Here is a 17720-nt window from a genome sequence, read left to right on the forward strand (position 1 = left end):
GTAGAGAACTCTGGGATGAACTGGGAGAGAAAAGTCCTCTCCCTTGACTACTTTTGGAAAAGAGTTTATTGCCTCCACAAGGACAAAAGACCCTTCAGATTCCAGCCAAAGGCCTTTCATCAGCAGGATGGAGAGGCTCTACTCTCCATCCTGAAGAGGAAAGGAGTGGATCCGTGCTGTGTCAGGTCCTTTAAGACTTTAGGTTTTGAATCCCAGCTGCACACCCAAGAATAAAAGCAAGAGAGCTTTGGCACAGGGAAATCTGACTTCCCTTGCCCCTCTATGATGGCTGTCTGGACAGTGGGGGTTGAGATCCCCACTCCAAGGTCAAGAGATTGGGGTGGTGCCACTTTCCCCCAACACCAAAATAGTGGGGCTTCAGAGAGCAACACATGGACCGCCAATGGAAGCAGGACCTGCTTACACCAACCCTGTCCCTCTGTGCCTGGAAACTGCTTATTTACTGGGCAGGACTGATTCTGAGCCAACATGGCCACCCTCTCCTCCAGACCAGCACAGCTGGCCACTATCCCCCACCCCCCAGGAGCCAACAGACAACTTTTTGTTCTTTTTTCCTCCCTGTTCTCTTTTTCTTTTAGAATCAGGCTCATAGTTCCTTTTTTTTCCCCATTTCCTTTTTTTTTTCTTTTTCTTTGATCAGGCTTTTTTATTCTTTTCTTTTTTATTCTGTTTTCTTTTCTCCTGCTTTTTTCTATTTTTTTTCATTTCTCTTCCTTTGAAATCAGTCTTTTGGTTGTTTGATTCTCTGTTGGGTTTCTTTTGTTTCTTTTCCTTTTCTCTATTTTTGGAATAAGCCTTTCCCCCTTGCTTTTTACCCCCAGGGTTATTTTAATGAACAAATCAAAGCACACTTAGGTAAAGGACTTAACACTTCACTACTGCAAGCAAGGAAGAGATCTTCAGAGGACCCACCAGTGGGATAAACCAGCCAAAACACAATAGCAGAGTGCACACAGCATACACCAGAAACAATTCCTGGAGTTCCAAGCCCTGGACAGTGTATAACCCATTTTTATATAGTAGTACTCTCAGGAGCAGGACACATAACATGCTTTTAAAACATGCAAAAAACAGAAATTTAGCCAAAATGACAAGACAGAGGAATTCTTCCCAAAGAAAAGTCAAGAAGAAATCACATCCAGCTTGTATCTTGCTCAAAACAGATATAAGCAATATAGATGAACAAGATTTAGAACAACAGTCATAAGGGGAGCCTGGGTGGCTCCGTTGGTTAGGTGTCTGACTTCAGCTCAGGTCATGATCTGACAGTTTATGAGTTCAAGCCTGCATCAAGCTCTGTGCTGACAGCTCAGAGCCTGGAACCTGCTTCAGATTCTGTTTCTCCCTCTTTCTCTGCCTCTCCCCTTCTCACACTCTGTCTCTTTCACTCTCTCTCAAAAATAAATAAAAATTAAAAAAAAAAAGAACAACAGTCATAAGATTCATACCTGGGCATAGAAGACACCAGAGAAATCCTTGATACAGAAATCGAAGGCCTAAGAATTAGTCAGGATGAATTCAAAAATGCTATAGCTGAGATGCAAAATAAACTAGATACAGTGTCAGTGAGGATTGAAGAAGCAGAGGAGACAATAGGTGAAATAGAAGTTAAAATTAGGAAAAAATAATGAAGCTGGAAAAAAGAGGGAAAAGAAATTATTAGATCATGAGGGGAAAATTAGAGAACTAAGTGATTCTATGAAATGAAAAAATACCTGTATCATAGGAGTCCCAGAAGAATGAGAAAAGGGGTCAGAAGGTTTATTTGAACATATAATAGCTGAGAACTTCCCTAATCTGGGGAAGGGAACAGGCATCCAAGTCCAAGAGGCAGAGAACTTCCTTCAAAATCAACAAAAACAGGCCAACACCATGACATATCATAGTGAAACTTGCAAAATATAAGGATAAAGAGAGAATTCTGAAAGCAGGTAAGGATAACAAGTCCATAACCTACAAGGATAGACACATAAAGTTCGTAGCAGACCTGTCCACTGAAATTTGGCAGGCCAAAGGGGAGTGGCAGGAAATATTCAATGTGCTGACTGGAAATTATGCTGCCAAGAATACTTTATCCAGTAAAGTTGTTATTCAGAATATAAGGATAGATAGCAACTTTCTGAGACAAAAACTAAAGGAGCTCCTGACAACTAAACCAGCCCTGCAGGAAATCCTAAGGGGGACTCTGAGAGATGAAAAGAAAAAAACCAAAGCAGCAAATACTTCAAAGGACCAGAGACCATCACCAGAAACACCACATCTACAGATAATGCAATGGCACTAAATTCATATCTTTCAGTAATCACTCTGAATCTAAATATACTAAATTCTTCAATCAAAAGATATAGGTTATCAGAATGGGTTAAAAAAATATCCATCTTATGCTGCCCACAAGAGACTCATTTTAGACCTATAGTCACCTGCAGATTCAAAGTGAGGGAATGGAGAACCATCTAGCATGTTAATGGAGGTCAAAAGAAAGGGAGAGCAGCTACATTAATATCAGCCAAGCTACATTTTAAAAGAAAGACTGTAATGAGAGATGAAGAAGGACATTATATCATAATTAAGGGGTCTATCCATTAAGAAGAGCTAACATTTGTCAATATTTATGCCCCCCAATGTGAAAGGCAAATATATAAATCAATTAATCACATACATAATAATACCCCAATTACAACAATGGACAGATTATCTAAGCAGAAAATCAACAAGAAAATAATGACTTTGAATGACACATTGGACTGGATGGACTTCACAGATATATTCAAAACATTTCATCCTAAGCAGCAGAAAACACATTCTTTTCGAGTAAACATGGAACATTCTCCAGAATACATCATACACTGGGTCACAAATCAGCCCTCAGCAGGTACAAAAAGATTGAGATCATAGCATGCATATTTTCAGATCACAATGCTATGAAACTTGAAATCAACCCACAAGAAAAAGTGTTGGAAATACCTCAAATACATGGAGGAGGTTAAAGAACATCCTTAAAGAATGAATGGGTTAACCAGGAAATTAAAGAAGAAATTTAAAAAATACATGGAAGCAAGTGAAAATGAAACACAGTCCAAACACTTTGGGATGCAGCAACGGCAAGTCCTAAGAGGAAAATACATTGCAATCTAGATATATCTCAAGAAACAAGAAAGCTCCCAAATACACAACCTAAACTTACACCTAAAGTAGCTAGAAAAGGAGCAATAAATAAAGCCCAAAGCCAGCAGAAGGGAAATAATAAAGATCAGAACAGAAATAAACAATATAGAGAAACAAACACACAAACAAAAAAACACAGTAGACTAGCTCAATGGAACTAAAACCTGTTTTTTGTATTTGAAAGAATAAACAAAACTGATAAACCCCTAGCCAGACTTCTCAAAAAGAAAAGAGAGTGGACCCAAATAGATAAAATCACGAATGAAAGAAGAGAGATTATGGGGCGCCTAGGTAGCTCAGTCAGTGAAGCATCCAACTTCAGCTCAAGTCATGATCTCAGAGTTCGTGGGTTCGAGCCCCATGTCAGGCTCTGTGCTGACAGCTGGGAGTCTGGAGCCTGCTTCATATTCTGTGTCTCCCTCTCTCTCTGCCCTTCCCTCACTCATGCTTTGTATCTCTCAAAGATAAATAAACATTTAAAAATAAAAAAAAAAGAAAGAGAAGGAATCACAACCAACATCACAGAAAGACAATTATAAGAGAATACTATAAAAAATTATATACCAAAAAAATGGACAATTGGGAAGAAATGTACAAGTTCCTAGACATTCACACACTACAAAACTCAATCAGGAAACAGAAAATTTGAACAGACCCATAACCAGCAAAGAAATTGAATTAGGTATGAAAAATCTCCCAGTAAATAAAAATCCTGGGCCACATGGTTTCCCAGGGGAATTTTACCAGACATTTAGAGTTAATACCTATTCCTCTCAAGATGTTCCAAAAAACAGAAATGGAAGAAAAGCTTTCAAACCCATTCTATTAAGCCAGAATTACCCTTATTCCAAAACCAAAGACCCCATTAAAAAGGAAAATTACAGGCCAATATCCCTAATGGACATGAATGCCAAAATTCTGAACAAGATAATAGCAAATCAAACTCAAGAGTACATTAAAAGAATTATTCATCATGATCAGGCAGGATTTATTCCTGGGCAGCAGTGATGGTTTAATATGCACAAATCAATCAATGTGATATACCAAATAAATAAAAGAAAGGCTAAGAACCATATGATCTTTTCAATATATGCAGAAAAAGCATTTAACAAAGTGTAACATCCATTCATAATAAAGTTACTTAACAAAATAGGTTTGGAAGGAACATACTGCAACATAGTAAAGGCTATATATGAAAAACCCACAGCTAATATCATTCTCTATGGGGACACAGTGACAACTTTTCCTCTACAGATGTAACAGAACAAGGATATCCACTCTCACCACTGTTATTTAACGTAGTACTGGAAACCCACTACTATGCCAATTGTCTCAGCAATCAGACAACACAAAGAAATAAAAGGTATCCAAACCAGCAAGGAAGAAGTAAAACTTTCACTATTTGCAGATAACATGATATTCTATAAGAAACCTGAAAGACTCCACCAAAAAGTTGCTATAACTGGTATATAAATTCAAAAAAGTCACATGATACAAGATAAACGTACAGAATTTTTTTGAATTTCTATACACCAATAATGAATCAGCAGAAAAAGAAATTAAGCAATCGACCCACTTACAATAGCACAAAAATAAATAAATAAATAAATAAATAAATAAATAAATAAATAAAACAATAAGATACCTAGGAATAAACCTAATCAAAGAGGTTAAAGACCTGTATTTTGAAAGTTATAAAACACTGATGAAATAAATTGAAGAGGATGAAAGAAATGGAAAGACATTCCATGCTCATGGATTGGAAGAGCAAATATAATTAAAATGTCTGTACTACCCAAAGCAATTGACACATTTAACACAATCCCTATCAAAATACCACCATATTTTTTCACAGAGCCAAAACAATCCTGAAGTTTGTATGGAACCACACACACACACACACACACACACACACAAATGCCAAAGCAAACTTGAAAAGAAAAGGAAAGCTATAGCCATCACAATACCAGATTTCAAGTTACATTACAAAATTGTAGTGATCAAAACCATATAGTACTAGCACAAAAAAAGAGAGATACATAAATCAATAGAACAGAATGGAAAACGTAGAAATGAGCCCACCACTATATGGTCAATTAATCTTTAAGAAAGCAGGAAAGAATATCCAAAGGGAAAAAGTCTCTTCAACAAATGGTGTTGGGAAAACTGGACAATAACATGCAAAAGAACACTGGTTCACTTCTTACTCCACACACAAAAACAAATTCAAAATGGATGAAAGACCTAAATATGAGACCTGAAATCATACAAATCCTAGAGAAGAGCATAGACAGTAAACTCTTTGACATTGGCTGTAGCAACTTCTTTCTAGTTGTGTCTTCTGAGTCAAGGTAAGCAAAAGCAAAAATAAGCTATTGGGATTTCATCAAAATAAAAAGCTTTTGTACAGCAAAGGAAACAACCAACAAAATTAAGAGGCAACCTATGGAATAGGAGAAGATATTTGTAAATGACATATGTGATAAAGGATTAGTATCCAAAATACATTTAAAAACTTATAAAACTCAACACCCAATAAACAAAGAATCCAGTTAAGAAAAAGGCAGAAGACATGAATAGACATTTTACAAATAATGCATACAGAAGGCTAACAGGCATGTGAAAAGATGGTCAACATCTATCATTATCAGGGCAATATAAAACCACGATGAGATACCACCTCACACCTGTCAGAATGGCTAAAAATAATAATTCAGGGAACAAGGGGTGTTAGCGAAGATGCAGAGAAAGGGGAACACTCCTGCATTGCTGGTGGGAATGCAAACTGTGCAGCCACTCTGAAAAACATTATGGAGTTTTCTCAAAAAGTTAAAAATAGAACCACCCTATGATCCAGAAATTGCACTACTAGGTATTTTCCCATGAAATACAATATTGCTAATTCAAAGGCATACATGCACCCCAGTGTTTATAGCAGATTATCTACAATAACCAAATGATGGAAATAGTCTCTAAGTGTCTATTAACTGATGAATAGGTAAAGAAGTGATATCTATAATGAAATACCATTCACCTGTCAAAAAGAATGAAATCTTGCCATTTGCAATGACCTGGATGGAGCTAAAGAGTATTATACTAAGTGAAATAAGTCAGTTAGAGAAAGACAAATACCACATGATTTCACTCATATGTGGAATTTAAGAACAAAACTAATAAGCAAAGGAAGAGAGAGAGAGAGAGTTAAACAAACCAAGAAGCTGACTCCTAACTATAGAGAATAAACTGATGGATACCAGAGGGGAGGTGGGTAGGGGGATGGGCTAAATATGTGACGGGTATTACGGAGTACATTTGTTGTGATGAGCACTGGGTGTTGTACGTAAGTGCCAAATCACTATATTGTACACCTGACACTAATATTATAGTGTATGTTAACTAACTGGAATTGAAATAAAACCTTTATTTATTTATTTATTTATTTATTTATTTAGAGGGAGGGACAGAGACAGAAGGAGATAGAGGAATCCCAAATAGGCTCCACACTGTCAGCACAGAGCCCAACACAGGGCTTGAACTCGCAAACTGTGAGATCATGACCTGAGCTGAAATCAAGAGTCTGACACTTAACTGACAGAACCACCCAGGCACCCCTAAATAAAATCGTTTTAAAAAGGTGATGGAGTAGGACGATTCTGAATTCATCTTGTCCCACAGACACAGCAACAGCTTCATCTATGCACCCAAAACTCTGAAAACTGGCAGAAAAGACATTCCACAGAGAGGAGGCCACATGGAAATGGATAGCAGACATGGAGGCCTAGTTAAGAAGGAAATTCCTGACAAATCTAACTACAAATGAGAGGGATACTACAAACATGGAAAAGGAAGAGAAGCAGACTTCACACCAGTCACCCCAAGCATGGAAGACCCACACTGGGAAAACAAATCACCACAAACTCTGGTTTTGAAAGTCAGTGTGACTTAACTCTGGGTATTTTAAAAATCAGTTGACCAGAGGGCAAGGGTAAATTTAATCCATACCTTAGAATAGACAGAATAATAGGGGTGCTTGGCTGGCTCAGTTGAAAGAATGTGTGACTGTTGACCTCAGGTTTGTTAGTTCAAGCCCCACATTGGGCGTAGAGATTACTAAAAAAAATAAACTTAAATTAAAAAAAAATAGCCAGCATAATAAATAATTTTGCCCAAGCACAAAAGCAGCAGTTGAAAAGTGTCTTGGGAATACGTGACAGAAATTTATTTACTAATCTCAAAACATGTGTTGGAGGTGCAGGGGTCTTCAGATTTCTCTGAGAACAAAAGTGCTAGTAGGCACCATTTCTCTTTTTTTCCCAAGCCTAGATAGCTGGAAACGTGCAAGAGTCAGCATTAACATTATGGTGGATAGTATCCACCTATCTTGGTAATACTTCATGCCCTGCTGTGTTCTTCTGCAGACTCACCACATCCAAATCACCCACCTCAGTAAGTGTCCATCCAAAGTGGCTCCTGCCCCACCACAAACAGCAAGCAGCCCCAGCAAGTAGTCCCACTACTCCAAGGTGACTCCTGCCCTGGGAAGATAGGGAAATAACCCACACACACCAGCATGCCCACAGTTTTAGCAACTAAACCTTTTAGCTGACTACACAGGAAGAATGCCCTGTCACTTCATAAACATACATTTGTCGCAGAGAGGCTAAGTACAAACAGCTAATCTGACTGCAGACCTCACCTACCTATGAGACTGTGGCAGCCTCAGAAGGCCCTTCAACAGAGCAAGAACCAAACTCTGCTCACTTCACCCACAGCAGCCACAAGATGGTGTGTGCAGCCCACCTAGGAGAACATCCCTGGAATGCCTGGTTCTGTTGACCAGGAACATTGCATCATAGGGAACCACAGGATCTCTTCTACACAAGGTCACTGCTTTCAAGACCAGGAGATATAGCCGACCTCCTTAATACATAGAAACAAACACAAAGAGTCAGACAAAATGAGGAGGAAGAGGAATATGTTCCAAATGAAAGAACAAGACAAAGTTACAGCAAAAGAGCTAAGTAAAACATAGATAAGCAATATGCCTGATAAAGAATTCAAAGTAATGGTCATAAAGATACTTACTGGACTTAAGAGTGGATGAACCTCAACAGAAAGATAGAAAATATAAAAAAGAACCAGCCAGAATAAAGAATCCAATACAATCCAATACAAATACAATAGATCCAATCCAATAAAAGATACACTAGAGGGAATCAACAGCAGATTTAAGGATATAGAGGAATGGATCAACCATCTAAAAGATAACGTAACAGAAAGCAAGCAAGCTGAACAGCAAGAAGAAAAAAGAAGAATAAAATATTACAATAGGTTGAGAAAACTCAGTGACATTGTCAAGCATAACATTCACATACTAGGGATCCCAGAAGGAGAAGAGACAGAACATATTTGAAGAAATAATAGTTGAAAAATTCCCTAATCTGGGGAAGGAAATAGATCCAGGTCCAGGAAGCCCAGAGAGTTCCTAACAAGATGAACCTAAAGAAGTTCACACAAGGACACATAATAATTTAAATGACAACAAAGAAATGATCAAAAGAATTCTAAAAATTTTCAGCAAAAGTATTGCAGGCCAGAAGAGACTGGTATGACATATTCAAAATGCTGGAAAGAAAAACTCTGCAACCAAGAATATTCTATCCAGCAAGATCATCATTCAGAATAGAGAGATACAATATTTCCCATATGAACAAAAGTTAAAGGAGTTCATCACTACTATACCAGCTTTACAAGAAATGTTAAAGGGGATGTCTTCAGTGGAAAGAAAACACATAACTACCAGTAAGAACATTATAAAAGGAAAAAAATTCACTGGTGAAAGCAAACATTCAGTAATGGTAGTAGATTAATCATTTACAAAGCCAGTGTGAAGGTTAAAACACAAAAGTAGTAAAATCAATTATATCTACACACCTCAGTCAAGAGATACACAAAATTTAAAATAAGATATATAAAATATGGCATCGTGTACATACAACATGGGAGGGGAGTAAAAATGTAGTGCTTTTAGAATGTGTTCAAGCAACGATCAACTTAACATAGACTGTTATATCCATAAAATGCTATATATGAACCTCATGGTAACCACAAATCAAAAACCAAAATAAACACACACACACACACACACACACACACACACACACACACACACAAAAAGAAAGGAATCAAAGCACAACACTAAAGAATGCCATCAAACAACAAAGGAAGAGAGCAAGAGGACAAGAAAGGAACTACAAAAACTACCAGAATACAATTAACAAAATGGAAATAAATAATGCTTATCAATAATTACTTTAAATATAAATAGGCTATGTATTCCGATCAAACATATAGGCTGACTGAATGGATAAAAAAAAAATAGACCCATCTATATGCTGCCTGAAACGACTCACTTCTGACCTAAAAACACACACAGACAGAAAGTGAAAAGATGAACATATACCATGCAAGTAGAAAAAGAAGAAAAAAAAAACAGGGCTGCAATACTTATATCTGAAAAAACAAATTTTAAAACAAAGACTGTAACAAGAGACAAAGAAAGGCACTATGTAATGATAAAGGGAACAATTGAAAAGGAGGATATAACAATTATAAATATCTATGCACCGAACACAGGAACACCTAAAACATAAAGAAGTTATTAGCAGACACAGAGGGAGAACATGACAGTAATACAATAATAAGGGATTTTAACACCCCAATTACATCAGTGGATAGATCATCCAGACAGAAAATCAAAAAGAAAATAGTGGCTTTGAACAACACATTGGCCAGATGACCTAACAGATATACATAGAACATTCCAACGAGAAATAGGAAAATACACATTCTTTTCAAGTGCATACAAAACGTTCTCCAGGAAATATCACATGTTAGGCCACAAGACAATTGTCAGTAACTTTAAGAAGTTTAAAGTGATATCAAGCATCTTTTCTGACCTCAACAATATAAAATTAGAAATCAATTACAAGAAAAAGTCTGGAAAGATCACCAATACATGGAGGTTAAACAACATGCTACTAAATGATGAATGGCTCAACGAAGAAATCAAAGAGGAAGTTTAAAAAAAAAAAACATGGAGACATATGGAAATGAAAATACAACAATCCAAAATTTTCGGGATGCAGCAAGTAGCAATACAGGTCTACCTCAAGAAACAAGGAAAAGTTCAAATAAACAACCTAACCTAACACGGGAAAGAGAAAAATAAAAAAGATGAACTAACAAAACCAAAAGCTAGTAGAAATAAGGAAATAATAAAGATTAGAGCATAGATGAATGAAATAGAGATTAAAGAAACAATGGAAAAGATCAATGAAATCAGGAGCTGGTTCTTTGAATTTACAAACAAAATTGATAAACCTTTAGCCAGACTCACCAAGAAAGAAAGAGGACTCAGAAAAGTAAAATAAGAAATGAATGAGGATAAATAACAACCAACCTCACAGAAGTACAAATGAGTATAAAAGAATATTATTAAAATGTATATGCCAACAAACTGGACAATTTAGGAAAAAAATAGATAAATTATTAGAAACATAATTTTCCAAAACTGGATCAGGAAAAGATAGAAAATTTGAAGAGACCAATTAAAGAAATTGGATTGAAAATCAAAAAACTACAAACAAACAAAATTCCAGGACCAGATGTCTTCACATAAATTCTACCAAACATTTAAAGAAAAGTAATACCTATCCTTCTCAACTATTCCCAATAGAAGAGGAAGGAAAATCTCCAAATTCATTCCATGAAGCCAGCATTACACTGATACCAAAACCAGTCAAAGACACAACAAAAAGAAAACTACAGGACAATATCCCTGATGAGCACAGATGAAAAAATTCTCAAAAAAATATTCAACAATACTTAAAAAGTCATTCATCATGATCAAGGAGGATTTATTCCAGGGATGCAAGAGTAGCTCAATATTTGTAAACCAATGTGTAAATCACACAAACCAATTTGTAAATCAATGACCAATTGATTGGTTTGTAAGTCACAAACCAATTTGTAAATCAATGTGATACATCACTTTAACAAGAGAAAGGATAAAAACCATATGACCATCTCAATACATGCAGAAAAATTATTTGACAAAATACAGCATCCATTCATGATAAAAACTCTTAACAAAGTGGCTTTAGAGGGAACATACCTCAACATAATAAAGGCCATTTGTGAACAAGCAACAACTAACATTATATTCAATGGTTAAAAACTGAGAACTTTTCCTCTAAGATCAGGAACATGACAGGATGTCAACTCTCACCACTTTTATTCAACATAGTACTGGAAGTCCTAGCTGCAGCAATCAGATGACGACAACAAAAGGAACCCAGAGTAGTAAGGAAGAAGGAAACTCACTATTTGCCAATCACATGGTACTATATATAGAAAACCCTAAAGAATCCACCACAAAAACTATTAGAACTGATAAATGAATTCAGTAAAGTTGCAGGACACAAAATTAATATACAGAAATCTGTTGCATTTCTACATACTAATAATGAAGTAGAAGAAAAAGAAACTAAGAAAACTATCCCATTTACAAATACCATATATTTCATTTATATGTGGAATCTAAAAAACAAACAAATGAACAAGCCAACAACAACAACAACAGCAACAACAATAACAAAACAGAATCAAAAATACAAAAGAACAAAGTAGTAGTTCCCAGAGGGTAGGGGAGTGAGTGAAATAGGTAAAGGGGATTAAGAGGTACAAACTTCCAGTTATAAAATAAATTAGTTATAAGGATGAAAAGTACAGTATACGGAATATAGTCAATAAGATTGTAATAACGTTGTATGGTGACAGAGGGTAACTACACTTATCTTGGTGAGCATAGCATAATGTATAGAATTGCCAAATCAGTTTGTTGCACACCTAAAATTAACATAACATTGTATGTTTACTTCAATTAAAAAGCAAAAACAGTGGTTGCTAGGGATGAGCAAAAAGGAAGGATGAATAGTGCAAACACAGAGGATATGGGGGCAGTGAAACCACTTTCTGTGATACTATAGTAGTAGACACATGTCATTATACACTTGTCCAAACTCATATAATGTACATAACTAGGAATGAATTCTGATGTAAACTGTGGACTTTGGGTGATTATGATGTGTCAGCCATTAGTTATAACAAATGTATCACTCTAATTATGTTGATAACGGGGGACACTATGTATGGTGGGGACAGAAGTTATGTGGGAAGTCTCAGTACCTTCCTTCAAACCCTGCTGTGAATCTAAAAGTGCTCTAAGATATAAAAATCTATTTTTTAAAGGCTAATAAACAATAAAGCAATATATAAGTTTAAGACCTGTTTTCTGATCCATCTCTATACATGTTGTTTTTGAAACTAAGGGGCATATGAAAGTTCCCAGAGAGTGTAAAAATATCAGTAAAAAAACGAAAAAGAAAACCAGTGGTGAAATCCCCAGACCACAGGAAGTGAAGTCAATGCAGGACCCAAAGAAGAGGAAGCTATAAAATTAGCAGGAAAGACTGAGTAGCACCCCAAAAACAAGAGAGAAGAGTTTCAGGAAGAAGATGAGTGGAATTAAAGGCAACAGATGTCAACTAAAATAAAAACTGGGAAAGATGTACAAAGTTACAGCCAGGACCGCAGAGGGCCACCAGAGAGTCTATGCTCTGGGCCTCTTCCCTTCTGTTCTTTTCCTGGAGTATTTCTTCTCCCCTGGCTTCTGCATGGCTCACACTTTCACTTCATGTAGTACCTGATCCAATGGCACCTGATCTGAAGGTGGGCAAGAAAGTAGCCCTCATCATGAATACAGTTTTTATTATACTATTTACGTGTGTTGTATATTGTCTGACTGTCTAGAGTCTAAGAATTTCCAATTCTGTAGTCATAAATACCTTACTAGCAGAAGGTAGTATCTAGTCTGTCTCCTCCATTCTCTACCCTCAACTCCATCGTATAGTCTTTTATACCGCAACCCCCATCCACATTTTCCAAACATACATCCATGGAGAGAACATGCTTTTCTGCTGAGACACCCATGAAGACTTACCCCAGTTTCTGCAGCTTACATTGTGGATGCTTTGCTTTTTCACATAGAACTCCAACTCCTGAGTCTCCCAGTGCATTTTCCCCCAAGTAGAGTCTGGTCAGGGACTGGCTGGTGCTCAAGACGGATGCCAGGTCCTCACAACATGCTGATGTGAGACAGCAACTGACCAACCTTCCATAAAGATGGCAGAATGTCATAAACCTTCTCTTACCTCTGTGAGTCAAGGATGCACGTGATCTGATGCTACCTCTACTCCCGTCCATACATGGGAAAAGTGGGCCCAAACTCTATGCTAGCTTTTTATTTCATTTTATTTGGTGTAATAGAAAGTACCATCCAAGCCCATGCCAACTCCACATCTTTTCAGCTCCCTATACTTACTTTTATTGTGTTAAAATATACATGTGACATAAAATTTACTCTCTTTAAGTGCACAATTCAGTAGCATTTAAGTATATGCACATTGTTGTGTGACCATGACCACCATCCATCTCCAGAAGTTTTTCATCTTTCCAAACTGAAACTTGGTATCCACTAAACACAAATTCCCTGTTCCTCCCTCCCCCAGCCCCTGGGACCCACTATTTGGATTCCTGCCTCTATGAATCTATTTTAGGTACTTCCTATAAGCCAGATCATATGTATTTGCACTTTTTAATCTGGATCATTTTAATGAGTATAATGTCCTCAAGATTCATCTAAATTCCTTTTAAGTCTGTATGCATGTATATACCACATTCCTCCACCCCAAATCCCACCCCCAACCCCACCCTATACCACATTTTTTAATCCATTCATCCATGGATATTGAGATGTTTCCACCTTCCAGCTATTGTGAATAATGCTGCTATAGACACAGGTGTACTGATACATGTTTGGGTGCCTGATTTCAGCTCTTTCCTATATATAGCCAGAAGTGAAATTGCTGGATCATATAGCAATTCTATGTCTAATTTTTTGAGGAACTGACGTACTGTTCTCCAAACCAGCTGTACCAGTTTACATTCCCATCAGCAATGTGTGATGGTTCCTAATTCTCCATATCCTCACCAACACCAGTTTTTCGTTTTGTTTTATTTTTTTAATTGTATTTTAGAGAGAGAGAGAGAGAGAGAGAGAGAGAGAGAGAAAGCAGGAGTGGAGACGAAAAGAGAGGGAGAGAGAGAGAGAATCTTAAGCAGTTTCCATACTCAGCGTGGAACCGACCCGGGACTCCATCCCATGGCCCTGGAATCCTGAATGGAGCTGAAATCAAGAGGTGACATTCAATGGACTGAGCCACCCAAGCGCCCGAAAGTTCATGCTGGATTACTTTTTTTTATAATTGCCATTATAATGGGTATAAATTGGCCTTACCATTTTGAAGTGTTTTCTCTTCTTCAAAATTCAAGTCTCCCAGAATCATTTAGTGAGAGCTGCATAAAATATCAAGTGTCTGCCACTCTTGTGTTAGCACCTCTTTTCCTATTTAGTGTGGAGACTAAGGGCTTGTAATAAAGTCCCAAAACCCTTCTGGAACAATGCATTATGGGGGTTTTATTTTCTCAGCTAGACTATAAATACCTTAAAGGCAAGCATGATATATTTGATTATTTAACTTCCTTTCTAAGGTTTGGTATGTGGCTCTTCCCACAGGAAACACTAACTGACTGAATTATTGATAAACACTGGAAAATCTTCTGAGCAGTGAAGGTCATTCTCATGCTAAAATCTCCCATCTTTGGGTTGCAGAGTTCTAAATTCTGCATCCCAAAGCAGGAGAATATACTTTCTTCTCAAGTGCACATGGAACCTTCTCCAAGATAGATCACATTCTGGGTCACATTTTATACATAAGTATAAAAGAATTGAGACCATACCATGCATACTTTCAGACCACAATGCTATGAAGCTTGAAATCAACCACAGGAAAAGTCTCAAAAACCTCCAAAGGCATGGAGGTTGAAGAACACCCTACTAAAGAAAGAGTGGGTCAACCAGGCAATTAGAGAAGAAATTTAAAAATACATGGAAACAAATGAAGATAAAAATACAACAATCCAAATGCTTTGGAATGCAGCAAAGGCAGTCCTGAGAGGAAAATACATTGCAACCCAGGCCTATCTCAAGAAACAAGAAAAATCCCAAATACAAAATCTAAGAGCACACCTAAAGGAAATAGAAGCAGAACAGCAAAGACACCCCAAATCCAGCAGAAGAAGAGAAATAATAAATATCAGAACAGAAATACACAATATAAAATCTTAAAAAACTATTGAGCAGATCAATGAAAGCAAGAGTTGTTTTTTTGAAAAAATAAACAAAATTGATAAATCTCTAGCCAGGCTTCTCAGAAAGAAAAGGAGATGACACAAATAGATAAAATCATGAATGAAAATGGAATTATTACACGCAATCCCTCAGAAATACAAGCAATTATCAGGGAATACTATGAAAAATTATATGCCAACAAACTGGACAACCTAGAGGAAATGAACAAATTCCTAAGCACACACACATTTCCAAAACTCAAACAGGAAGAAATAGAAACTTGAACAGACACATAACCAGCGAAGAAATGGAATCAGTTATCATAAATGTCCCAACAAATAAGAGTCCAGGACCAGATGGCTTCCCAGGGGAATTCTACCAGACATTTAAAGCAGACATAATACCTATCCTTCTCAAGCTGTTCCAAAAAATAGAAAGGGAAGGAAAACTTCCAGACTCATTCTATGAAGCCAGCATTACTTTGATTCCTAAACCAGATAGAGACCCAGAAAAAAAAAGACAACTACAGGCCAATATCCCTGATGAATATGGATGCAAAAATTCTCAATAAGATACTAGCAAATCAAATTCAACAGCATATAAAAAGAATTATACACCATGATCAAATGAGATACATTCCTGGGCTGCAGGGCTGGTTCAACATTCACAAATCAATGTGATACATCACATTAATAACAGAAAAGATAAGAACCATATGATCCTGTCAATCGATGCAGAAAAAGCTTTTGACAAAATTCAGCATCTTTCTTAATCAAAACTCTCGAGATAGTCGGGATAGAAGGAACGTACTTAAACATCATAAAAGTCATTTATGAAAAGCCCACAGCTAATATCATCCTCCGTGGGGAAAAACTGAGAGCTTTCTCCCTGAGATCAGGAACACGACAGGGATGCCCACTCTCACCGCTGTTGTTTAACATAGTGTTGGAAGTTCTAGCATCAGCAATCAGACAACAAAAGGAAATCAAAGGCATCCACATTGGCAAAGATGAAGTCAAGCTTTCACTTTTTGCAGATGACATGATATTATACATGGAAAATCCGATAGACTCCACGAAAAGTCTGCTAGAACTGATACATGAATTCAGCAAAGTCGCAGGATACAAAATCAATGTACATAAATCATTGCATTCTTATACACTAATAATGAAGCAACAGAAAGACAAATAAAGAAACTGATCCCATTCACAATTGCACCAAGAAGCATAAAATACCTAGGAATAAACCTAACCAAAGCTGTAAAGGATCTGTATGCTGAAAACTATAGAAAACTTAGGAAGGAAATTGAAGAAGATACAAAGAAAAGGAAAAACATCCCATGCTCATGGATTGGAAGAATAAATAATGTCAAAATGTCAATACTACCCAAAGCTATCTACACATTCAATGCAATCCCAATCAAAATTGCACCAGCATTTTTCTCGAAGCTAGAACAAGGAATGCTACAATTTGTATGGAACCACAAAAGGCCCCGAATAGCCAAAGTAATTTTGAAGAAGAAGACCAAAGCGGAAGGCATCACAATCCCAGACTTTAGCCTCTACTACAAAGCTGTCATCATCAAGACAGCATGGTATTGGCACAAAAACAGACACATAGACCAATGGAATAGAATAGAGACCCCAGAATTGGACCCACACAAGTATGGTCAACTAATCTTTGACAAAGCAGGAAAGAATATCCAATGGAAAAAACACAGTCTATTTAACAAATGGTGCTGGGAGAAGTGGACAGCAGCATGCAGAAGGATGAAACTAGACCACTTTCTTACACCATTCACACAAACAAACTCAAAATGGATGAAGGACCTGAATGTGAGACAGGAAACCATCAAAACCTTAGAGGAGAAAGCAGGAAAAAAACCTCTCTGACCTCAGCCGCAGCAATTTCTTACTTGACACATCTCCAAAGACAAGGGAATTAAAAGCAAAAATGAACTGTTGGGACCTCATGAAGGTAAAAACCTTCTGCACTGCAAAGGAAACAATCAACAAAACTAAAAGGCAACCAACGGAATGGGAAAAGATATTTACAAATGACATATTGGACAAAGGGCTAGCATCCAAAATCTATAAAGAGCTCACCGAACTCCACACCCGAAAAACAAATAATCCAATGAAGAAATGGGCAGAAAACATGAATAGACACTTCTCTGAAGAAGACATCCAGATGGCCAAAAGGTACATGAAAGGATGCTCAA

General features: G+C 37.0%; 1 protein-coding gene across 1 annotated transcript in view; it reads right to left on the reverse strand.

The window, feature by feature from the left end:
* NLRP3 (NLR family pyrin domain containing 3) overlaps positions 1-17720 on the reverse strand; it is a 51638-nt gene that overhangs the window by 18332 nt on the left and 15586 nt on the right. The window contains exon 7 of the mRNA XM_015062912.3: positions 13250-13420. Coding sequence (XP_014918398.1) covers positions 13250-13420 — 171 coding nt within the window. The remainder of the gene's footprint in view (positions 1-13249; positions 13421-17720) is intronic.

The sequence above is a fragment of the Acinonyx jubatus genome, chromosome A1, assembly GCF_027475565.1.
Source record: "Acinonyx jubatus isolate Ajub_Pintada_27869175 chromosome A1, VMU_Ajub_asm_v1.0, whole genome shotgun sequence".
NCBI classification, from domain to species: domain Eukaryota; kingdom Metazoa; phylum Chordata; class Mammalia; order Carnivora; family Felidae; genus Acinonyx; species Acinonyx jubatus.